The sequence below is a fragment of the Geospiza fortis genome, unplaced genomic scaffold, assembly GCF_000277835.1.
Source record: "Geospiza fortis unplaced genomic scaffold, GeoFor_1.0 scaffold78, whole genome shotgun sequence".
NCBI classification, from domain to species: domain Eukaryota; kingdom Metazoa; phylum Chordata; class Aves; order Passeriformes; family Thraupidae; genus Geospiza; species Geospiza fortis.
This window is the reverse complement of record NW_005054339.1, coordinates 3,226,739-3,251,814: the sequence shown is the minus strand read 5'-3', so window position 1 is coordinate 3,251,814 and position 25,076 is coordinate 3,226,739. Positions and strand designations below refer to the sequence as shown.

Sequence of the window (25,076 nt, the reverse complement as noted above, 5' to 3'; positions counted from 1 at the left end):
CGGGCTCGGCGGGGCCTGCCTGGAGGGCTCGGGGGCTTCCAGCAGTGAAATGCACAGAGCGGGGTGGCTTTAAAGCCCACAGCTAACAGGGAAGTGTCACCGATCCTCGGAAACCTGTGGAAAAGCGGTAAAACACAGAGTGGTCCCAAGGAGTTGCAGCCTTCGTAGTGACAGGGCCACCCGCACAGTGTGGCGCCAAGGCTGCAGCATTCTCCGAGGACACCACTGCCACTGAGCGTGGCGTTGGGGAGAGAAACATCTGCAGTTTGTACATCGGGAAGAGGAATGGGAAAGATGAAAGTTTGACAAGAGAGTCTCACACGTGTATGCTTGGCAGAAAGATTTTTGAATGTAGAATCTGAAGAAGGAATGGAATTGAGAGCAAGTTTTGATATAGAAAAAAATAATTGCTGAGCCAGTCTTACTGGATAGCTAAGAAGGCAAAGGGTAGGTTAGTTAGAAGGGGGTTTTATGGCTTAGAGCAAAGGATAAACCCACCTCAAACAAGAAGGTCTTTTTACCAAGCAGAAAGATAGCAAACAAGACTGCCGATGTTGCAAGTAGAAAAAAGGTCTCAGAATTTTCCACTGCAAGAAAGCTGAAAAACAACTTCTAGCTTAAACTGTAACATACTAACTTTTAGTGATTGGAGAATAGTAACATGAATATGGTAATTATAGTAGTTATGATAGGCTATAGGTAAAAATTAGGGTGTAGATTTGTTCTTCTGTATTAAGATGCTTAGCAAAGAAAAATACATAATGCATTGTAACCAAAACTAAAGGGTCTCCAGGCCTGCCTGCAGCTGGAGCTGACAGCTGTAGGCACAGGCTCTGTCACCCACAACCCTGGGCTGCTGTCACATATTGGATGTAATAAGCTGCATTATGAAGAGCTGCCTGGAGTCCCACATCCCTCATTACGGCTCTTACAGAAGAGGAACAGGAGGAGCAGAGGAAAGAGGGGCAACAAATTCCCTTCTTCAGAGTCCTATAATTTTTCCACTTCTTTGAGGGTGGTGAAGTCTACACACAGCATTACAGCTTGGTATATCCTCGCCAGATAAAGAGAAGTAGGCTCCTTTCTGAATTTCAGGGGTTGCTTTTTCCCATCCTTGGCTTTTCCATTTCTTGCCTAACTGCTTCAGTCTGTTTGCAGGAGTATTAGATCATGCAGTATTGACTGCTCTGTTCCCCACAGACTGAAAGCAGCTCTAAGTGAGCTGGGCTGTTTCTTGTGCTCACACCAAGCAAGTGGCCCAGCTGTCCCTCCCAGGTCTGTCCCCCAGAGCACCCTGTGAAGAGGCAGGTCGGGGTCAGGCCTCGCGTCCATGTCCATGGGTTGGACCAACGGGACAGTGGAGCAGCACAGCCCAACAGGAACAAAGAGCCAGGGCCTCAGCTCCAGTGCAGCTCCCAGGGGAAGCAGGAGCCCCTGCTGAGCCTCCTGCCTGCATCTGTGCCAAGTGAGCTCCTTTCACAACAGCCCAAGGTCAGACAGCTGCTTATCAGCCCTGGCCACCAGCCAAGGCAGCCTGGGCCCCCACGCGGGGGATGCGCTCAGCCCCCCCCTGCTGTCTGCTCTCTTTTGTGCTTGGGCGCAGGGACTTGTCACGAAATGCCAGCTGTCACCAACAGGCACCACTTACTGCTGCCTCTCTGCTCTGGGTGCCCAGGTGACTGCAGGATCTGGGGGGTTGCTTTGAGTCGCTCTTGGCACTTACCCCAGTGATTGGGAACTGGAATACTTCCAGTTCCCAGCTGTGGCAAGTTTTGGGACTTTCCTGATTATCTTGCATCTTTGGGGACCTGCAGTGTGTTGCAGCAGTGATGGCAGGAGCCACATCAAGTGTCCTGAGAGAGATCAGTGCTGGAAAACGGCTGATGAGCAGAGGCACATGATCCATGTTTGCTCTTGATAAAATAGACAGTTACAGTCACCACAGACTCCTCCTCACCCACCCCTGGGCACAGCGAGCCACAGCTCCTGAAGAAGAAGAATTTCCCTTCAGGGTGATCTCCAGGGTGGGGCCACATCTCTGCTGCCACTTTTGACCTCAGACTGGCACCTTCACTTTTTTATCCCAGGGAATTACTCTGAAGTAGGGGAGTTTACTTCTGGGGCCCTGCCCTTTCCAGAGAAGCACAGGTTAGGGCTTTCCCTTCCTTGATGAGCAAGTTTTAAGGGTACAGAATGAACTTCCTTGTTGGCTCAGAGCTATGGCCTGTGCCTGGACACATTCTGTGCAGCCTCCTCAGCTGGGATCCAGAGCAGTGCCAGAAACTCCAGGGGGACCTGATGGGTTCAGGGGACCCCTTTTGGGCTGTGTGACAAGCGACAGTTGTCCTACAAGGTCAAAAAATTACTATTTAACAGCTAAAACAGCGAGTAATCACAAAGGCCACCAAACCACACCTTCTGGCCTCCTGCTTACATCATGTCCCCACTCCTGGTAGGGAACTCCCTCCCCTGCCCAGGGGGCTGGCACTTGGCTCCTCACTTTTCCCCTGCCTCTTCCACAGTTCCTTGCCTGCCCAGATCATTCTCCATTAGTGCTGAGCTCTCATTCCCCAGGTCAGGTCTGGCCATCTGTGTCCTCAGTTTGGTTTCATCCAGAGCAAATGTGGTTTCACATTTGTCCAGAGGTGACAGATGTGGCAGGCACCCAGAGGGAGCCAGGCTGCCAGCCCTCAAAGGCAGGAAAGCTGACTGATAACTGAGATGATGGTGTAAGTCAGCAAAAACTTAGTCACACTGGGCTAACAGTCACTGCTGGGTTGAAGAAGAGCAGCAGATACAGAGTCATAGGCTTTGAGGAACTGGCAACCTCACTCCAAACCTCTGTAAGAGCTGTTCTGTAACTGTGGCCACAGCAAACTGCAACCCCACATCCCTGCAAGACTGAAAACCCCCAGATTTGCTCAACTGCAACCCCCCCAAAAAAGGGAACTGCAAATGAGCCACTAAACTTGTCAACAGGCCAGCAAATTAAATCCTCCCTGGCAGCCCCACGGCCGCAGCTGAGAACTTCCTGCTCTGTTCAACCCAGTCACCCTGCAGGGGGAGGACAAACACCCAGGAGAGGAAGGAGGGAAGGGTGGGGTGGGTGAGAGCACTGGGCTTGTCAGACAATTCACTCTGGGTGTCTGTGGCTTAAGAGGAAGGACAAGGACCAGAGGTAGAGGGCATTCTTACAGCTGTGTCTGTTTCTCCTTTGCTGCAGGAAAAGCAATCAGGAATTGTGCAGAAAAAGAAAAGTTACACAGGTGTTTTGTGTGCCATTATGGGATGCAGCCAGGTGCTCAGACATGGATTGTCAGCAGCAGCTGGACTCCCTCCTACCCAGCCCAGCGAGGAGGCTCTCAGCTCAGCAGCAGCTGCTGTTCATGCCAGTGTGAGCACGGAGATGCCCACTGCTGTTCACACCAGTGTGAGCACGGAGATGCCCACTGCTGTTCACACCAGTGTGAGCATGGGGATGCCCACTGCTGTTCACACCAGTGTGAGCACGGAGATGCCCACTGCTGTTCACACCAGTGTGAGCACGGAGATGCCCACTGCTGTTCATACCAGTGTGAGCATGGGGATGCCCACTGCTGTTCACACCAATGTGAGCACAGAGATGCCCACTGCTGTTTATACCAGTGTGAGCATGGAGATGCCCACTGCTGTTCACACCAGTGTGAGCACAGAGATGCCCACTGCTGTTCCCTGGCCTTTCCTCCCCAGGAGCAGCACAATCCTCTCTCCAGCATGGGTGCAGCACAGGGCCCACACCTTGAGCCCAGCCCGTGCTGCAGGGCTTGAAGGCCTCCCTTCATGCAATGCCATGGCAAACACCCTGCCTCATGCAACCTCTGCCACTGCTCCAGTGCAGCCCAGCTGCTGCAAACCATCACATGCTCCCACAGCAACACTGCATCTGCTCCTCCCTTCCTCTTGCACAGCCTCCTCCTGCTCCTCTAGTCCCAGGCTCAGGACTGACAAATCCAACTCAAGTGATGCACTGTCATCTTGCTGGTATCAAATGCTCCTGGGAAGCTTTGCTGCTCACTGTGGGGGCCAGGTGAGATACTGCAACTCGGCTCTGCTGCAGCGTTTGGAAAGCACCACAAGCAGCAGATGGGTGTCCCTTGCTGGGAAATAAAAATAAGTATTAAAGCACTTGCAACTGCTCAGCGAATTCTCTCTCAGCTTTATCAAAAATGCTATTTCTAATTCAGGCTGTCAAATGCTGGGACAAAAACCCAGAGTGAGGAATACAGACACCAGGATACAGGGAGCTTAGAAAACTGCCTTTATTCTATTAGTTCTTGGAAAAATGAAAATACAGAAAGAGTTTAGTTGGCTGCAGAACAGCAAGAAGTTCACAGGTTAGGAGTCTGATCACTACATGGTAACCAAACTTACACAAAAAGTTTCTTTTTTTTTTAAGTTTTGAAACTGGGTCCAGCAATGAATTTAAGGCAACTGAACAGTTCAGAAGCTTTGAGTGTGAGCAGGCTGTCTTTTCTCATCCTACAGCACATTATGGAAAAAACTCCTCCTGGGTGTGCAGACCACTCATATCATTCAAATGGGTCAGACTCTTACAAATGAACAGGGGAAGAGGATCAGCTGCTTTCCACCGGACTTTATTTTCAAATACAGTTTCTTAAAAAACCCAGAACACCTTAACGCAGAGGTTACAAGTAACAGTATTAGGAAATCCAATTATACAAAAAATACTACATCTAAGCTGGGGTAAATAGATTTATTTTTGGTAACATACATTTAAACTGGCACTAATTACACAGTAACTAAAAGGTAACTAACATGAAACCACAGAACCCTCACTTTTCCTTAGCTGAATGGGACTTGGTCATTTCAGAGTGATCACATTTTCAAATTAATGTTTTACACCAAGCCATGAAAATCAGATCTTCCTAAATGTGATAGCACTGAAGCTACTCTTGATTCCATACAGCCATGTAACGGTTGTACTCAATTAGAATAGGACGTTAGTTATAAAGTAGTTACAGACCAATCCTCTGCTGACAGCTTTTTCTCTTTATAGAGACAAGAAAGAAGATAGAGAATTGTCTTCAATTAGCGCCTGGCATATCCTGTGAGTGCAGAAAAGGTTTGTTAGAGGAATGTTGAGGTTAACCTTGGGTGCACAGATGAATTTGATGCAGATTGTTATAAAAATCATGGTTGGCTTCTAAATACTGGTAGCAAGATGACTCGATTTTTAAATCTCTTAAGTAAATTATAGATAATGAAAAAGGCCAGTAATCATACACTAAGATTAATAAACAGCACTTCAAAATTACTCAAGTGCAGGGTGCTGCTTTGGCCATCTTCCTCTGGCCACGCTTTATAAGAGAAGGCACCCGGACTTTTTCTTGCCACGCCGGGCTTGCAAAGCAGCTCTAGTGGCCATTTCAAACACCTCCCTGACACCGTCTTTGGTCTTTGCCGAACACTCCATGTACCCGAATGCACCAATGCGGTTTGCCATGTCCCGGCCTTCCTCGGGTTTGACAGGCTCCTGCAACAGCACAAAACCAGCAGGTGAGAACAGCCCAAAGCCACACTGCTCCTCCCCTTCCCACCCAGTTTCCCAACAAATGCAAAGGAATTTCTGGATTAAGCATACATAATGAACTGGTTAGTTAAAAATCCAATGCCAGAGGACAAAATCAGTTTTCTGATATCTCTGAGCTTGAAAGCTGCAAGAAAAGCTTTTTGAAACAAGCGATCGCCTATTTCTGATGAAGCATTTATGCAATTCTTTGCTACCACTGTAAAAAAGCCTATGAACAAATCCCCAAATCAATGCCTCAGTCTTTGTATATAGGTGTTGCTCAGACAGCCCACAGAAACCAGGAGCCATGATGTGGGTGCCTGTTTAATGCTCAGCTTCAACCACCACACACTTCTGTGTAATACACCATTTATTGTAAGGCTCTGGGAGGAACCTGCCTGCTTCATTTTGGCCAGCTCTCGTCTTGTGTGCTCGTCATTCCTCAGGTCCTTCTTGTTTCCTACCAAGATGATAGGCACGTTGGGGCAGAAATGCTTCACCTCCGGGGTCCACTTCTCTGGGATGTTTTCTGAAGAAAATAAATAGAGACATGACTGTACAAAACCCCACTTCTGGGGAGAGTTTTATTTTAAAGCTTTTACACACTGCCTGAGTCATTGTAACTCGATAATCCACACTGATGCCCTTTTTTCTGCTCTTCATAAGGAAGCAGATAGACCTGTTCTGGTGTTACCAAAAGAGACAAGCCTGTCTGTGGTAATTTGAAGGCTGAAACACATGTAATATTTTGGCTTCTCTCAGCAGCTACCTGACAAGGGCTAGCACAAGAGACTTTGAAGAACAGCATGCAGATTTTTGGACTGGAAAGTTATGGAATATTTTGCTTCAAGAGAAACATTTTATTTATCTCCAGAAGCTAGAGGTGGGCACAATAATGAAGTGTAAGTTTTAACCTCACTTCTTTTCCTAAAGCAACACAAAACAACCCCTCTCAGCTCTCCCCTTACTGCAGCAGAACTGTTCAACACGCTAATTACAGATACACAGAAACAAAGATTTGGGGTAAGTAATTTTCAATCTGCTATTTCTCCCTACATGCAGCAAATGAATTTGTTCTCATATACAAGCAACCTCCTCCTCACATCCCTATGTGACTTTAGTTTTTTAGTGAAAGAAGGACTTGGGGGTTTTTTGAAAGCAAAACCTTGACAAGTTCTGTATAGCAGGAAGTGCTGAACAGCCTAAAACATCTGTCTGTGCTTTCATAAGCTCTTAGACATTTAAGATTCACCAGTGGATGTACCTGCAGGCTGCATAACCACTTTTTATCTTCATGAAATTCCATTCAGCTTTTGAAGAGACATTCACTATTATGTAATATGGCATATTTTCTTGCTTGAAGGAACAACTTAGACAAGAGTTTTGAAGCCAGTTTTTGCACTACAGCCAAAATACCAATTCTGCAGCTGCACCTGGAGTGCTCAGGTGTGCTGGCCTCTTAGATGCTGCACACCTAAAAAGCTGCCTGGCAGTTCACTGCTCCCAGGGACCCTGGCATCATCCAAATACTGGTGAGCAGGAAGGGAGGAGAGGGAAGAGAATTTTTACAATCTGGGCAAACACAGAGAGCTGCTGCAGCTCTCAGTGTTGCTGCAGAATTCCCTAATGTCTGAAAACTACACACTCAAAGCAGCAACAATTCTGAAACTAGGAAAACTCCCAAGGGAAAATACATTCTAAGTGCAATTTCCAAGGGGAATATATTGATATAGAGAAGTGGTTCTGATTCAGTTAGAGGTCTACTTACCTAAACTATCAGGACTATCAATTGAAAAACACATAAGTATAACATCAGTATCTGGATAAGAAAGCGGTCTAAGTCGATCGTAGTCTTCCTGTCCTGCTGTATCCCACAAAGCCAACTCAACCTGCAAAATTAAGATAAGGGGTTAGTCAGATCACCAGGGAAGTTCTGATTCAGAAGCCAGGTACACAACAGGAGTGAATAAAATATTTCAGTCAATACCACTCAAAAGGAGGAGACTACAAGTTCTCCTTTGCCAGGAGAACTATTAGGAATTTTACATTCTGTAACTCCAAAAAATCAACTTATTGCTGCTTATGAGTATTTTCTTTATACCTATGACCACTGTCTATTCTCTAAAAGGACATAAAAGCTACCAGCAGGAAAGCAAGACAGAAGAATCGAAAGGAATCAGCTCCAAAGGGCTGGGAACTCTCTGACAACCATCCCAGAAATACCAGTTTTCAGTGAAAGTGGACTAAGAATATGCTTTTTAGGATTATGCACATTTTCAATGGGTTTACAGCTGGAACATTTAGTGACTAAGAAATGTCAAGATTGTACTTATTTGTGCACAAATTTAACAAAACTGATTTGTGTGTAAAGCTTCTTGTCACTAAGAAGTAAAGTACTTAATGTTCTCAATTTTTCTACTTTTGCTGGAGCTAGGTGAGAACACCCCAATAGGATTGTTTAAAACTGTAAAAGGACTAACCAACATTTAAAGCAAAGGACTTTAAAAACTATAATCAAGCTCTTTAGGTACATATACTCTTGCTTAAGATTCTCTGATGAGTCTGCCTTCACAATGGAGTGGGTGACTTCTTGAAACCCTTGCATTCAAAAATTCCAGGAAAAAAGTCCACAGCAGCTCAGATGAAGACAGATGGGCAGAACTGGAACCCAAACATGAGCCTGCATGTGCAATGCAACTGTCTGTTTAAACTGTGAAGAGACAAAGCTTTGAGTTGCACATAGACAAAAATAATCTTCTGTCCTTCAGTCAGAAATACTCCTCCTCTCAGAGTCACCTCTGCAGCTGCAAATGTGAATTCTGTGGCAAATGTTGATATTTTTAAAGAGATGTCTATGACACTAGAATCAGCTCCTAAAACACCATATCTCCTACCATCACCTCTTTGTCTTCGTATGACTTCTGGACATTTCTGGTAATGCTTTTCTACGAAGACAAGAGGTGAGAGGCTGTCAAACAGAAGAGGCTTAAGCACTGCTCTCCTACAAACTTTTGTAATCAAATTTTCTAAAGATCAAGAGCTTAGGTAAAATATATCCTCTAGTTACAAAAATAAAATCAGCTGATACTGCTCAAGCTGTTGATGCTATTTTCCTTTAGCTACTGGCTGCATCTAGCTGATAGGGCATGACTCCCTATTCTCTTATTCAGAGATGCAGAGATTCAGGCAGAAAGGAATGAGGAAGTTACACTTGGTGATGAGACAGAGAAATGAATATCATACATATTTCAAACAATAGTCCTTAGAGTCTAAAATACAATATAGAAACTGTAGAACCTGTCACTTGGGGAAAAAGCGTGTCCTAATATTAGTCTAAAAGTAAATTTTCTTTTACTGATTCACATTATGGGAGAGGAAAACTCTTTTTAGATTCAAATAGCAAGAACTATCATCACTAAATCCATAAATAACCCATCCCTGCAACACCAGAAAATCAAATTTAACATAAAGTCCAAAACTAGCTCAAAAACTTCTTTTTCTCCAGTCAGGATTGACAGTCACTGCATCTGAACTGGAATGGACAGAAAAATGTCCTGGCTGTACATGCCCAGAGCCAAGGCAATGTCCCACAGGGACAAAACAGGGAAGCTCAGCACCATCAGCACCAAAACCTGCCACATGCCTCAGTCCCATGGCAGTCAGCTCTGTGTGGTTACAGCACCCACAGAGACACAGGCTGTACCTGCCTGAGAGGGTTTGTCAATAGCTGAGCTTTTAAGGTGCAAAGCTCTTACTTTGTGTGCTTCTGGAGCATCCTGGAAAGGGACAATTTTGCACATCACCCAGCACCCTGCTGACAGAAGTGCAGAAGACAACCTACCCAGGGATCAGCACCTACAGCTGCCCCCTGGAGCAGGTCTGACATGTCTCCTGTATGGTAAACAAAGGACTCGAGAGGTTCCACTGATTAAAATCTGATTTTCAAAATATTTAAAACTAAAATGAAATATTTTATTAGTTTACTGAAGTACAAACTGAAGATGAAGCTTAGTGAGCTGTGGCTACACTTGGGTGCTAAGAATTGTGTTCCTTCAGACAAACAGGACAGGTGATGCTGATGTACACTACATAAATCAACCCTCTTAACCTGTCATCTGTTCTCAGAAGCATGATGTATGTTGCCAGGAGCAGGTATAAAAAAAAACCTCTCCAGGAATTAGTCTTTGTTAATTACAATATCAGGTACCTATTAGAACAGGGACTCTGTTCCAAAGGCCAGGAGCCCCAATGCCCTCAGCATCTTTGCACTGCTCCATCCCCTCCCACCTGCTGCAACATTCTCCTCAGACTGACTGCATGGCTTTTAGAACCTCAGCTGGTGTACAGTTAGAAGCACCTTGTTAGACAGACACTGGATATGAGCATGTTCTAGCAAGGCCAGTATTTTTTTCCACAGGAACATCCTTAATATGTGGCTAGTGCTTATATTGTAAATATATTTTTGACTATGAAGTAGGTGTGAAGATGACCATGCTATTCTGAACAAACACCAGTTCATTCTGGCTCTTAGAGAAGGGTTCACATACCTGCTTTCCATCCACTTCAATATCTGCTACGTAATTTTCAAAGACAGTGGGAACATACACTTCAGGGAACTGGTCTTTGCTAAATACAATCAGCAGACAGGTCTTTCCACAGGCACCATCTCCCACTATAACCAGCTTTTTTCGAATGGCTGCCATAGCTGAAAAACAAAACAATGACTTGTTAATTCAACTGTTACAGCTTTTAACCGAGATGCTAATAATTAATAATCACCAAGTCTTCAATTAATAAGACCTTTTAAATTGATTTTACATGTTCCATTAGAGAGACAGACATATCTGGACTTGGTAAGTTCAGATTTCCATCCTTTTAAGAAAAAACACTCCCCAGCACTTATCAACACACCAGTGAGCCCACTAGATGATAGAAAGGAGAGGAGATGGGCCTGGTTTAGCATTTATTGATCTGTCCTAAAGGCTGAGATGGCAGCACCCAGAGACATTGAGGGAGTGAGCAGCAGTGTCCCAGGGTACCCTCTCAGAAGTGGATTCCAGGTAATCAAATCCAAGATGCTTCCATTGAAGGGCAGTAACATTTTCTTATCACACTGAGCTGTGTTAACTACAAAGTGCCAGTCAGCTGCACTGAGGAGCACCCGCTGCCACCTCAGAGCACCAAGAGAAGGATCTCAACCAGTTCCTCAGATCACAACCACCACTCTGCAAAGGATTTTGGCAGGATACATCTCACTCCTCAAGCCACTTTCCTGGACATTAACCTGCTCCCAGGTTAACAGAGCCTGCTGTCAGCTGGCAGTAAGAGAAGGGGGTACTCAGAAGTGGAGACCCCCGTGGTATTCCATGCAGATCTCTGCTGTGCAATGAACTGATCAATGATTAATTGATTGGTCTGTATCAGGACCATAGAAATCCATGTCCTGCTCATGAGCAACTCTGGCCTCAAAAAGACAGTACAAAAGCTTGGAAAGCTTTAAGGAAAGCCTGGAGTCAGGGTGGGGCCGAAGGAGATGGTTGTTTTGGATCTGGCAAAGCAAACAAACCAGCACTGTGTATGTGCCTGCCCTCTCTTTTCTCCAGGTGTTTATTTGTGACTGCTGCAGGGAGAAGCCAGGGATTCAGGGAGTGACCTGCCTACAGCAGAGTGCAGTGAGGACAGACCCATAAGGACTTTCCTCTCCAGAACACAAAGGCACTCCGGGGGAAGCCGCTTAGTCATCCCATGAAGCTTCCTGGAGATGGAGCAAACAGCAACCTCACCACAATACCTATGACTGCATGACCAAAACAGCACAGAGGGAGCACCCTGTGAGTTCACTTTGCCATGACAAACCCAGAAAAAAGTTCTATGAGGATGACCAGGACTGCTGGCAAGGGGAGAAGGCCTCAAAGAAGCACAGGAGAGATTTAAAGGACACAGCAAAAACTTTGTATCCTTTTCACCTCTTCTCTTGCCTCATGAAATCAAGTAAAAAGGTAAAACTACCATCTAAAAGCAAACTTTGGTACTGTTAGGTGGTGAGGAAGCACTGGATATTACAGAAATTCTGTACTTCTGCTCCAGGCACAGAGAATGTTCCAGGTACCACTTCAACCCACCAAGCAGCAAGAGTCAAGGACAGCCTTGTCAGACACCACTGCTCAAGTGATCCAATTCCGTGTCTAAAGTGAGTTTCTTTTACCTTGCAAATATATATGTACACAAGTTAATATTATTTAGCTTAGGGACTTGGGGTAATTTTTACATTTGTGGAAGGTTTTAAATGAGCCAAGCCTTACAAAAGTTTTCTTTGCATTGTTTGAGATGATTTTGAATCCTTTCTAGCAATGGTAGTATTTGAATTTTACAGAACTGGAAATTATCTGTCCTCTGTACCAACTCAAGATCAACTACTTGTAACTTCTATTTAATGTCAGTTTTGGCTAATCTGCCCTTCAAGTCCTTCAAAACCTCTGAAGTAATCCACTCATGTGCTCCACAACATTTACAATGAGAAAATGTCCCTCAGTGTGTACCCTCGCCCTTCTTTGATGTAATATAAGCCCATTACTGTTTATGCTGGTTTTTGTGGCCATAAGGAAATTGATTATTCCCTTTCCCCAGTGCAGTTGAGACTACATGCCTTCATTTAGTCTTCTCTTCAGGCAAAACAATGCCAGTTTATTCAAGCCTTGTCTGTAAATCATATTTCCTATACTTTCCCATTGCTCCCTTCTGGGCAGAGTCCAACTGGCACAAATTTACCCAAGTGTAGATGGAGCCCAAAAGCTGGATGCAGTATTTCTCCTAGGGCTCTGTGAAGAGTGCCCAGAGCTGAAGGATTAATTTCATTGATCTTCTGGGATACCCTGCTTAAACACCAATCTGGAATTGTGTCTTCTTCTTTCTTCTTCCCCTCTCCTGAAGACTGTATCAACACTGTTGATACACTCAGCTTTTAATCCCTGATAGCTCACAGACTTTTTTTCATTCTGATGTCTCCACAGTGAGTAGTTCTCTCTTCACACAGCTGAGTATCCACTGCCACACTTATTTGTCCTTATAGTGACTGATTGTTTATTCTACCTTCAGGTTCTAGCTCTGTCCTTCAGTTTAATCACGGTCTGTTGGATGCAAGTTTAATAGCAGTGATTTCCAGATAATTATCCAGGCCATTGATGAAACCAGCCTGGAGACACAGTGGGTGGCTGACATAACCTGTCCTTCCCTGCCATCCTCCCTCCTTCTCCCTCCTGTGCTGGTGGCTGGGACTGCCTTGAGTTCCCTGCAGTATCACCCAGGGTAGGTGACCTTTTGGCATCACCTACAGATAACTATTTTTCAATAGAGTATCACATCAACTCCATCTTCTTCTAAATACTTCCATCACTCAGATTATTTTTTAAGTATTCCTTGCCAGTTAAATTTTATGCTTTGGCCTTCTACATACCTATGCTTAAGGTCTACAAGGAAACTACAACTGTGTAAAAAAACCCCACAAACCCATTATTTAATGTAGATCTTTCTACAAATCCTTCCCCAAAAAAGCTTGAAAAATTTATGGATAGATATATCAAAATTATTTCAGGAGCTTTATTTTATCTCCTCAGTATCTTTTTCCTGAGAAAAGCCTATAATGAAACTCCCTGCCTGAATGCTTCCTGAGATGTGTTGACATCATTTGGACCCAAGATGCCCTTCAGCAGTGTCTGCTCAACCACTTCCTTCCCATTGCTCAGGACCTGCCCCATGAGGCTCTCCAGCTCACAGTTCTGTGCAGGACCATCACCAGGACAGATCAAACCTGCCCAACAGTCCCCTCCATCTAGTACATTCAAAATCTAGGGAATTAAAATTCCCACCACATCAGCTTCTAGAGGTTCCTTCTGGACCATCACAAAAAGCCTTAACCACATTATCATTTTTTGGTGACCCATGGCATCCTCATATTTTTTACTTTAGTTTCACCTTCCACAGCATTACCACAAAACAATTCCTTCTAGAACAAGTGTGTTGTATAAAATTCAATTCAGGAGGCAAAGATCACCACTTAAAATCTCCAATTTTCAGAAGCAGCCCAGATTATAAATGCTGGGTAGACATAAACACCTCAGGATGCCAGCTCTGATCACAGACAGACACCTCCACCCACCTCGGAAGGAAGTCACCAAACATCACAACCACTTCTTTCTACTTATTATCAATGAACCATAGAATGGTTTGGGTTGGAAGGAACTTCCAAGATCATGTAATTCCAACCCCTGGCACAGGCAGGGACACCTTTCACTAGACCAGGTTGCTCAAAGCCTCATCCAACCTCGATCCAACACTTTCTAATTTAGGAATTCCCTGAATTTCCTGATTTAGAGGATTCAGTGTACAGATCAGCATATTTCAGCTAGTTATTTTTAGCTAAAATAAATACACTCCTCTCCAGTGGACAGCTGTAAGGAGTTGTCAGGTCTGGCAAAGATTCAGAAAAACAACATCTTGGTAGCACAATAGAGAAAAAATGGATTGTTAGAATGGAGCTGCATCTTAGTGGTGCGTGCAGCAAGGACAACACTAACAGCATTCACAGCAGCTGGGTCTTTCTGGTGCACTCTGACATGCTCTGGTTTTCTTCATCAAGTATTCCGAAACATGGAAATACATCAAATTTCTACCAGCAGCATGTGGGAATCAAAGCACTTTATTGGCCTAAAGAGTTTAATTTAAGATGCATATTACATACAATTTACTATTTGCTGCAGCACAGCTTTTCACCAGTGCTAAAAAACCTCTATGAGCTGCCTGAGAGGGTGTAACAAACAGACCAAACCCAAGCTACTACTGCCTCCTGTAACTGAATGAAAGTACATTTGTCCTTTCACACAACACACAGAGCAGGGAGAGTCCAATAAACCCAGAAAGCTGCTGGGACTGCATCACTGATGATGCACACAGAACATTGAGCAAGAAATAATTTATCCCAATTAGTGTAGCAGAACGGCCGCAGTGATCTTCTAGGAGAATCTGTGCTGTCTTCTGCAGCAAGGCAAGAGATCTGCAATTTTTCCTACTCTTAAATAAACCACTCTTCCCTCCTCCTTTGCATTTACAGGATTCTCAAAACCAGCTAGTTTGCTAGATTCAAAGTGGAAACTCTCACAACATGACTCAAGTGACTCATCTGAATGGAAGAGATTCAATTATGACATTTCCCCAGTCTCAGCCAGTGTCTTTCACAGGTATTACAGGAGCTTTAGACATCATTTGCTCAATCCCACTAACATCACAGGAGGTTACAACACAAGGAGCTCCTGTTTGCAGAGTTGCCACACTAATATCCTTGTTACAGGAGGCTGCTGTTTCTAAGTGCAGTGAGGCTCCAAGACTCCTGCAGCATAAAGCCCTGCTTGTTAAGGGAATCCACCAAATACTCCAGAAGAATTAGAAATGGGGAAAATATTTTTTCCCATGTTTTAAACATACTCCCCCCCAAGTATTACTCTTTACTGCAAGGGTATTTGCCTCTTCAGCAAGCTATTTATTTTTCCAAGGAACAACTTTTCTAGTGCCACCTCTCTGGCAGGTCCCAAGGCCACACAGCATGAGTGAGGATTGTGGACACTGTTGACATTATGAAGTTGGATAGGCTGACAACAAACATGCCAGGTTTGTCTATCTCACTCTGGATCTCATCCTGGAGAAACTAAGTGATGGAAGAAACAGCCCTTTACCATCACATAGGTATCACAACTATATTTAATTTTAATTACCATTAACTACTAGTAACTTTATGTTGCCTGCTATGCTATAGAGGCAGATCCTTTGCACAATGCAGAATTTTGTAAAAAAAAAAATTCTGGATTATTGCATGTCAGCAAGAACTCAGCAGAAGCAGTTCAGAAGCAGTTCACCATGCAGTAAGGATGCTGCAGGGGATGGGGGGAGAACATCCTTTAAATTCTTTCCCGCCTAATCTTGCTGAAGTCCTTAAAACCAGAATGTTGGAAGGTAAAGGTTTTGAAATCTTAGAAAGACTGCCTTGCTGCTGACTCCTCTACACAGCACTGAAGCAGATTGCTGCTGAGTGAATTACAGCCTGGCACTCTTCTCACTTGCTTTATTTCCCTTCATTCAGTCAGCCCTGCCCTGGGCAGCAGGAGGAACAAGAGCTGGGCTGAGGGACCAGAAGAAGAAACCCTGCTCAAGTCTCCCACCCTGACCAGTGAGGCCCTGCCCTCTACCTACCACAGGGGAGAACTGACTCTGTCCCAGTCCCTCAGCTCCTTCTGCCTCAGTACCTGCATTTACTCCTAAAATATACTCACCTTTGTTCAAGTCTGAGGTGGAGGAACAAAGAGTTTTCCCCAAAGACTCCAGGGATCAAGAGGGGATGAGCAGGCTTTTCTCAGTTTTCTTCTGGCCATTTAGCAAGGTCGGGCATTAACACTGAGAACTAGCAAAGCAGTTTGGAGCCCAAAGTAGATCAGCCCCAAAGCAAACAGGTCTGATTTTAGAGCAGCTGTGTACAGTGAAGAAAGAGACTGAACACAGAGCATCTGAGTGGGTGAAGGGGATCAAAGACTATGACCAGGGAAGGGGTCAGACAAACAGGCCAGGAGGAGAACAGCAGAAGGATGTAACCACTCCTCTAGAGCAGAATCCAAGATTCCCACATCTCCAATAGCAGGCAAGAGTCTCAATCTCCTCCTCCACTGAAGTCCCAATGGAGAATGCCAGCAACTATACATTCTATAATCCTTTTTTGCTGCTCACTTCTCATTAGTGAAAGCACATATAAACAAATACCAGAAATACTGCAGCTTGCTGCTGAAATGCTAATCCTGCTACCTTAAATCAGCTTCCTTCAGCATATGTAGGCCTATGTGTGCTATCTTGCCATTTTCCCCCACAAAACCAACACAGGATGGCCCTGCTCTTCCATAGCAGTAGTTGAGAAGTAAAAGAAACTGTGACCCAAATTCACCTCTTAAGAGAAGCTGCGAACTGAAAAATCAACAGCCTTGGGACTGAAATAAAAGAAAAAAAATTATGGAAAAACGTGACTCAATCACATAAAGGAGTCAGATACAACCCATGTTTCTGCTCCAGGGTTCCTAAAAGATCCTGGAAGATGTACATACCCCAAAACATGCAGCAAGTGACCACTTATTTATTGTCTGAACTGATCTGTACAGCCAGACACACTGAGCTCAGAGTGATCTGCTCTTCTGACACCATGAACAACCTGAAATCAAGCATTACTGGCATGGAACCTCAGTTCAATTCCAAGCCACCAGAATCAAAACACTAAAAACATGAATATGGTCAATACATTCCATTGCAATGGTTGAGATTTTCTTCATTCTGTGCAAGTTTGCCTGTAGACACTTCCACTCATAAACCAAAAAGCCACATTATTTAAAGTGTTGCTAACAAGGCCTTTGAGAAATAGCTATATTTATATTCCTTACTGCAGCCAGTATATAAAGCAGTTTGACAGTACTGCAAAATAGACTATTTCTAACTACAGCACTATGTGGGAGCAGTTGGGGAGAAAAAGCGATCTGCTGGTGCTTTTGGGGAGGGTTACTTATGAAATCTACACTTGAAAAAGTTCCAAAGGTGGCAAAGCATAGGGCAGGCTACTGATATTGCACATTAAATTTAACCCAGAGAGAAATGGAATTTTTCTGTTGTAAGAGTGAAGTACAATTGAAAAACTGACACAGAAGGTCAGCATAGTATCCAATGGGACTAAACACTGAACACAGGTCCTTTGGGAAGGTCTTTGGACAAGGCAAGCTGAGTGTTCAGCTTTCTGATAACAGTTCTTTCAGCCTACATCAACCAGGCTCAAGTCTGGCATGTTTTACTACCCAAAAGTGCCTTGCAAATAGAGCTGTACATTTCCAGAGGCAGCTTTAAATCTGGAGCAGCATAGCTGTGCTCAGGCCCAGCTAATAAACCTCCCCAGGTCTCAGCTAACTCCACAAATAACCAGCTCAAGCCTCTTTGCACTACATCACCAGAACTGGGAACAGGGTCAGCTTAACTGCATTAGGTCTTAGCAACACTGGTTGCCAGCCCCAGTGAACCCTTAATGACTGATTAATTTTATACAGTCATTAAGAGTTATCCAAAAGTACACAGTAGGTGTTTAATAGACATGGGCATACAGTGCATCTTCATTAAGGACACAGAGTGTTGTTCATGCTGCCTCTGCAATGGCTGTGATGGGGCAGGAGGTTCCTCATGCAGTATAAAGCTGCCAGTGCAATGTTTTGGAGGAAACCTGAATCAGCTGTCAGCACTAGATCCGTGCTGAGTGTCATGCGGACACAGCACGTCTAATCTGAGATATCATGTGAAGTCTCAAAGTAGGATTCATCCTATCAAATTACAGCCTTTGCCCTTGCCTTCCTCTTCAGGAAAAATCCTGTGTGACAACACACAATTCATCTTCCTCAGAGAAGAAAATTGTTTTGGATTCTAATAAATTTGCTTGAAAACATTTTGCTTTGCTCTCCTTCCCTGTACAGAGCACCTGTCCATGCTTTACAGGAATGAGCCTCAGCACTGCCAAGTGCTCCCAGGAACACACAAACTATCTTCTGTGAAAACACCCAAAACACGACCTGTGCAACCCTTTACACCCAGCACTGTGTCCCACAAGCAGCTCCAACATGGACACTGATCACTGCACCAACTTGTTTCTGTACCTAAACTTACACCTAGAGACTCACAGACCATCTGCTACTGCAGGTCTACACACATGGAAATGGGGACATTGACTTAGGAGTTAGGTCTCTCCACCTCAGTGCCCAGCATTTCAGATAAACTCAGGACTGGATTCTTGCACTAAAGAAGAGGAAAAATGAACAAGAAGCTTCTCCCTGCATGTTCTCCAGCCTTCAGCTCAGGAGCTTCTTGGGTCAGATGTGGTTCCCATGAATTTGGTAACCTCAAACAGATTTCTCCTCCATGAGCTTGTCCAGACTCCCTTTGAACCCATGTAAACTTCCAGCACACACAACATCCTGTGGAGGGAGTTCCCACAACTTAATTACACATTGTCTAAAGCCACTTCCTTCAAATTCAAGATTGTCCCTATTAGTTTCTTTACTGCCTCCTAATTCCGAAATGGAAAGGGAGTGAACAATTTACCTCTGCTCACAGAACAGCCTTTCCAGACTGCAGCACCCTAACACACAGAACACAGAGCTGGTTGTTTGTTTTTTTTTTAATTACCTTTACACCTCTGACAGTAGTGCCTGTCTATTCGTGGCATAAGGAGTAACAAAGTGGTAGAGGTGTCACCATCCCACATTATCCATCCCAGCTCCAAATGCCCCAGGGCTGCTGCAGCACTGCTCCAGGAGAGGAGCCTTAAACCCATTCACTCAGGATCAGAGAACCACACCCTGAGATGCGTTTCAAGTGCAAACAAGCCACTGCTTGGTCATTCCCCAGTATATTTCACCCCGTACATTAATTCAAGTGCAGATCATCTTGACTTTAAAATAGTAACAGAGCATGCCATACTATGCTCCTCACTCCAGCAGTCAACTACATTTTCTGCATTATGATGAAGTCACTTCCTCACTTCTTCAGCCTCTACAAATTTCCCATTACTGGCATTTTGCATTTCTTCCTGGTGACCACTCAAAAACACAGCCCAAGAGTCCAACTCCTTCATGTTTTCACTACACACAGACTCACTTGAGCCTCCACTTGCCTTTCACAGTTGCCCTCTTTCTACTAAATTTAATATGAACCATATTGATTTTGTTCTGGATTCTTTTCTCACTGAAAACGACATGCAATTACTGTCAAGTACTAACTGAAGGTTAAGATGAACACTTGCACTTAAAAACCAAACTAAAACAATTAACACCTCTTGTTTCTATTTCCCCCAGTCCAGGCTGAGTGACAGTGCCTTAATTCTTTCCTGAACACTTTGTTACTTATTCCATTATTGTACCTGGGATTGATGTCTTAAATCTGATGGGATTACAATCATTAAGATTGTCCTACTTCTCTTTATTATTACTGCATATTAGCATTCTTTCAAACTCAAACTGCTGCAGTATGTAAAGAGCTTTCTGGAAAAAAAAAATTACGTTGCCCCCCTCAATTTTCAGGCCAGAGATCTTCAGAGCTAAGATATATATCAAAACAGAGGTGTCAATTACCAAATCTGGTCAGATTAGGTGTGCAATATCATTCAACTTTTTTTTTTTTAACTTAATGAGATAATCAGAATACCTGATTACACGGAAGTTCTCTGTGTATAGATAAATGAGTGCCAAAAGATAGGAAACCAGGCAGAAGGAAATGCTCAGCGCTCTCAGAAAAACACCCGTGGAACCTGCACAGCTCAACGTTCATAAATGACCTGAAAAAGCGAAGAAAAATAGCTATACAACAAAATTTACTGGTGATGTCAATAAAGGCACGGGCTAACTGTGATGGATTTCAGAACTTTAACAGGCTCTGTGCCTTGGCAATAAAACTTGAAAGAGAGAAATGTGAAGTAATATGCAATGTAAAAACCAGACTCAACTTTCTATATGAAATGATGGACTGGGAGCTGATCACTGCCACTCAAGGACAGCATTCAAAAGTTATATAGTTAATTCCTTTAAAATAAAAGCTCAATACTCCAAAGTGCCACAGTTTTAAAGATTCCAGTATTAAGAACGAGGAGAAAAGGAACAAACCAGAAACCATTACGATGATGTCGGAATCCATCGCATGACTGCATCTTCTGATGTGTGCAGCTGTGATCCTCCCATGTCAAAAGGCTATAAATGAACTGGAAATGACTCAGAGCAGGGCACACGGATGATTAAACTACACAGCAGTGACCATATGAGGAACAACTACAGCAGAACTGGAAAAAGGACAGTCTGGAAGAGACACAGCCACAGAAGAAAACAACTGGATGCTTCTCTCAAACCCTAAAGAGCGCTGAGCAAAGCTGGGGCCTGAAACAAGGACAAGAGCAAATGGGATGAGGCAGCTTGAAAGCAAAGGCAAGCAGGCCTCCCAGCAGGACACATGGCAAGGCCTCACCACATTTCTACTTTTTAGATCCATAATTTCATAGTTATTTGAGCTCCTTTTTCCTCTCAGTTACTTTCCACAATTTTGAGCTTCTGTTTTCTATTTTCTATGTTCAGTTACTACTTTTCTCTTATTTCATCTGTAGGACGTTCTTGCACTTTTTTTTAAGCATGAACAAAACAGATGCCTTCATTTCCTTTCCAAGCCAGGTTATTTAATTCACATTAAACACTTGGAAGGAGAAAAACACTGCAAAAGAAGGTTCCGAAAGACCTATTTTAAGCATGTTTAAGTCCAATTTTTTAAAAACTAAACCAGCAATATGTGCAAGCAAAACTCTGTCTTAACACTGTCAACATGCATCCTGTTTTGTTAACACCAAACTTAGCAGGGTGCTCCTGATAACTGCCTGCAAAGTTCACCCCTATACTGTTCACCTCCCTATTGGTACATAATTAGTAAATCAACACCATTTCAGAACCCAGGGAAGAAGACTAATTCGAGCATTTCTCCCTTGTCTTCCCCTACCATGACAAGTCCCTCTCCAAGGCTGAAGGCAAAGTTTGGATTTTGGGGGCAGAAAGAAGGATTCTGTCCTCAGGAGCTGTGGCTGCTGTTGCTGTCCTTGCACCCCCCAGAACATTCTTGCTCATTTGCCCCCACTGACTCCATTTTTGCTATCTGCAGGCACAACGACTTACAAGCACTTCTCTTATGCAATGCCGAGTCCCAAGATTACTTTGCACAAAATGAGATTAGGGCTTAATATTGAGGTAATTATAGTAGATCTGTGGATTTCCATGCGTGTGTAATCTGCAAAAAGCTTTGCATTTCAGCCAGTTTTTTCTTGCTGTCCCCTCCTCCCAGACACCTCCTGCATGTCAGATGGGCTGTGGGGCACCTCACGCTGAGCAAGGCAGGCTTCTGCTGGGGTGTGGTGGCTCTGTCTTCAGGTGCTGGCAGTAAAGCACATATGGACAATAAAAACTAACACTAACTTCTCCAGACAGCCACTTGTACCCACAACTGACACTCACCTGTGCTCCTTCCTCCTCTTCTCTCACCACAAGACATCTGTTGAAACTGCACTGGTTCAGATCAAACACCAGCAAGCCCAACACTGCCTGACACTGCAGGTATCTCAGAGTAAAAGGAGCAAATGCACTGATATCACCACAAGTGTATTTTCTGAGTAGATGGCTTGGGGGTCATTTTCAACTTTTATTCTTTATGCCCAACAGCCCAACATTTGACAGTGTTTTCTGCTGTCATTCCACCTGTTTGGTTCTGGAGCCACGTAAATCACTGTCATTCAAAGCACTCTGTGGTCTCAAGGCAGACTGAGGGAGAGGCACCATCAGTTTTGATCTAGACCAGACTGCTTGGTCATGTCTTTGCCAAGCTAAGGAGTTCAAATATTTTTAAGCATCCCTTGTATGGAATCCATTCCTTATCTCTGATCACTATTTTCAGCCTCCTCATCTTTGCTTTTCCAGTTGCAATGTATCTCAAAGCCCATCTTTCTCTGTGCCACCCCACTGTAATCAGTGTGTTGAGGACCAGGAGCCATGATGCTATCCCTGTTTTTATTCCTTTCCCAAAGCCCCTCATACAAACTCATATGATGACTGTTGAACACTAAACTTCCATTTTCACAGAATTATGGCAAGCTCTTCCTTCTAAGTGGCAATAATTAACTTTCACCCCATCAGTGCATAAACAAATTAAGATTACCCCCCTGCTTTGTATTTATCTGGAACAAATTTCATTTGGCATTTTGCTGCCTGTAATTCAGTATGAGAAGGGCAAGCTGCAATTCTTCCTAATCAGCTCTGGTCTTTTCTTCCCTTCATCCTCACCACCTTTCTCACAAGATCATTTATGAATATGCTGAACAGTAGAGATGTAACACAGATCCCTCTTCTTCTCCCAAACTTCCCTTCTTTATGCTTCTCAAGTAATTAAAAACCTCCAGCAGCTATGAGCTGCACCATTTCCTTTGCAAAAGCCACACTGGCTTTCTGCTACTCTAAGTTGTTGGTCCATCTGGTTAGCTTTTTTTTGTTTTCTACTTTTTAAAAAGGCACTGAACTGTGATATCCTGCTAAACTATCTTTAAGAACTGCTACCACATAAATCCTCCTCTATTTCTGTGGCTTCAAGGTATTGAGAAGTTACACAGTGTAATTAGTAATTCGGTCATTTCAGGCCTGAGTTTCCTTTGGAACCCTTGGGCAAGCACCATCTGGTCTTGGCATCTTGTAACTGTATTTATTACTTTGCTCTATAAATTATTTTGCTGACAATTCAAGCAGAGACAGATCTTCCAATGAGTCCTGTTCTCCATAACGAGAATATCTGGCACAGGGAACCTCTTCGGACTCCTGGACTCCTCCACAGGAAACAGGAATAAGTCATATTCCTACTCATGGATTCATCATCAAATATTTCTTTCACTTTTCCATCTATTGGCCCTCCAGAATCCCGAACCTTTCTTGTTTCTGATGAACTTGGAATTTTTATTTTTTTTTAGTATGATGTTTCTCAGAGTCTCTCTAGCAGGTCCTTGTATTTTTCATTTGACTTGCCAGACTTCACGTTCTTATTTACTTTTCTGGTCAACTTCATGACTTAAACTTTCTGAAGGCTGTATTCTTATTTCTAATACTTTCTTTATCCCAAACTGCATGCTCATTCTCATCTGTCAACATTCCACAGTATAATTTAAAATCCTCCCAACGACATTTTCAATTTCAAGCGCAGAAGCCTAGTTCTGCTGTGGTTTACATGGAACCCAGCCTTTCCAAACAGCTCTTGGACTGAGGTTCAAAAAATGAGCCAATTCACTTGGTCAGCACCCAGTCAAGATCCCACTGTGAGACAGCCTTCTCACTTCACACAATTTCAACAGGGCAGACCTGAGGTGAAGAATAAAGAATCTCCAGGTGTAAAATAGAAGAAAAATGAAATGCTAGCAAAGAATGCAAACAGAGATAACTGGTACTTGGACAGCTGCTAGTTCTTTCAAATCACTAACACATGCAAAGACAATCTTCCTCAAAACTGTGAAGATGAGGAGGAGGAATCCCTTTGTACACATCCACACTAGCAACCTGCTCCAAATGTGACAGTTCAGGCCAGGTGAGACAGAACTATTTATGGTTGCAAAACACTGCTAATTAACTGTGCAAAGAGACTGAATTGAGCTCTGTTTCTGATTAAAAAACAACAATAAAAAAGCAAGCAGAAAACCCACAACTGTCAGAGCCTGAGGAAAGCAAAACCTCATATTTGGTGTACTGCCCAATTTTACTGGGTATACTTGTGACTCTCCATCTGTTTGTTTTACAAGGGACCTTGGTCGTGAAAGGTGGTCAGAGAAAGACAGCAAACCTTCTTCTGATTAGTTTAATTAGCTGACTCACTTAGAAGGACTGGTTGTTAGTTGTGTGGATGGCAAATATCTTAATTAAAAGGTGGTCTATAGATATTTTAGTTCAACTTTTATAGTCTCAAATGTCCTTTCCAAATGAAAATATGGTGATAGGAAAAGGACAGAAGAGAGGACGGACAGGGCAGTGTCACTCTACCAACTCCAATCAGCCTTTGTTACTTTATTCGCTCTTCAGAAGGAGTGGTAACAGATCCCACCAAGACCAGAAGGCACCAGACATCCAACAGTAGTGTAAAAGTAGTAGTAACTTAACCAGTGTACCACAGGCAGTATTTTGGGATATTTTTGCTTATTTTTGAGATTTACCAAAAAGTAATAAGCAACTACCTCTTTCTATTTAGGTACCCACTATTTATAGCAGGAGAGGAATTACACCAAAAGGCAAGGAGCAGAGGATTTTCATCATGCACCCAGGTGTGTGCAGGTGCATAGCTGTACCCTGGGAATGGAATGAAGGTCAACTGTCATTTGGCACATTTATTTTGCATTGCACTGTTCTCCATTAGAGCTTCACCCTTATTATGTGTTTTACTAGGACAAGCTCATCATGGATTAATTTAAAATTTCAAGGGCACACTTGCTGTACTTTATCAACATGCTAACTTCCTCAAACTCACCCAATTACACTTCTCCTCCACATTAGTTCAAACTGCATTTAAAGACACTTTGTAAGGCAACAGAGCAGAACAAGAGAGAGATGAGATTTAGTATTCAAGGTAAAAGATGGTGGCTGAGTGGAGAACCTGATGATGCCACAGCAGCAGGGAATAAAATGTTAGAGAAACTGAGAAGGTACACTTGGCTAATGAAAAGGTAGCCAAGGTCAGAAATATCTAGCAGAGAGCAGAACACAGACATGGTGTGAAGAAGAGCCCACAGGGTTCTGGGCAACTTAAATACATTGAGAGAAAAAGATTAAGTGTAAAAAACAGAAAACCCAAGAGTTACTGTCAGAAAAATGAGGAAAGATGATGATACTTCCAAGACCCCTCC

General features: G+C 43.6%; 2 protein-coding genes across 2 annotated transcripts in view; both read right to left on the bottom strand.

Annotated features, from left to right (window-relative positions):
* LOC102035917 (glutathione peroxidase 1) overlaps positions 1 to 920 on the bottom strand; it is a 1,963-nt gene extending 1,043 nt beyond the window's left edge. The window contains exons 1-2 of the mRNA XM_005422533.2: positions 845 to 920; positions 101 to 114 (exon numbers count right to left, since the gene is read on the bottom strand). Coding sequence (XP_005422590.2) covers positions 101 to 114; positions 845 to 920 — 90 coding nt within the window. The remainder of the gene's footprint in view (positions 1 to 100; positions 115 to 844) is intronic.
* A 3,354-nt stretch (positions 921 to 4,274) lies between these two features.
* Positions 4,275 to 19,977, bottom strand: RHOA (ras homolog family member A). The gene is made up of 5 exons (XM_031058195.1): positions 19,829 to 19,977; positions 10,117 to 10,274; positions 7,338 to 7,458; positions 5,968 to 6,098; positions 4,275 to 5,533 (listed from the first exon to the last, which is right to left on the bottom strand). Exons 2-5 carry the CDS (start codon positions 10,270 to 10,272, stop codon positions 5,360 to 5,362), a joined length of 582 nt encoding a protein of 193 aa, XP_030914055.1. The 5' UTR covers positions 10,273 to 10,274; positions 19,829 to 19,977; the 3' UTR covers positions 4,275 to 5,359.
* Between the last annotated feature and the right edge of the window lie 5,099 nt (positions 19,978 to 25,076).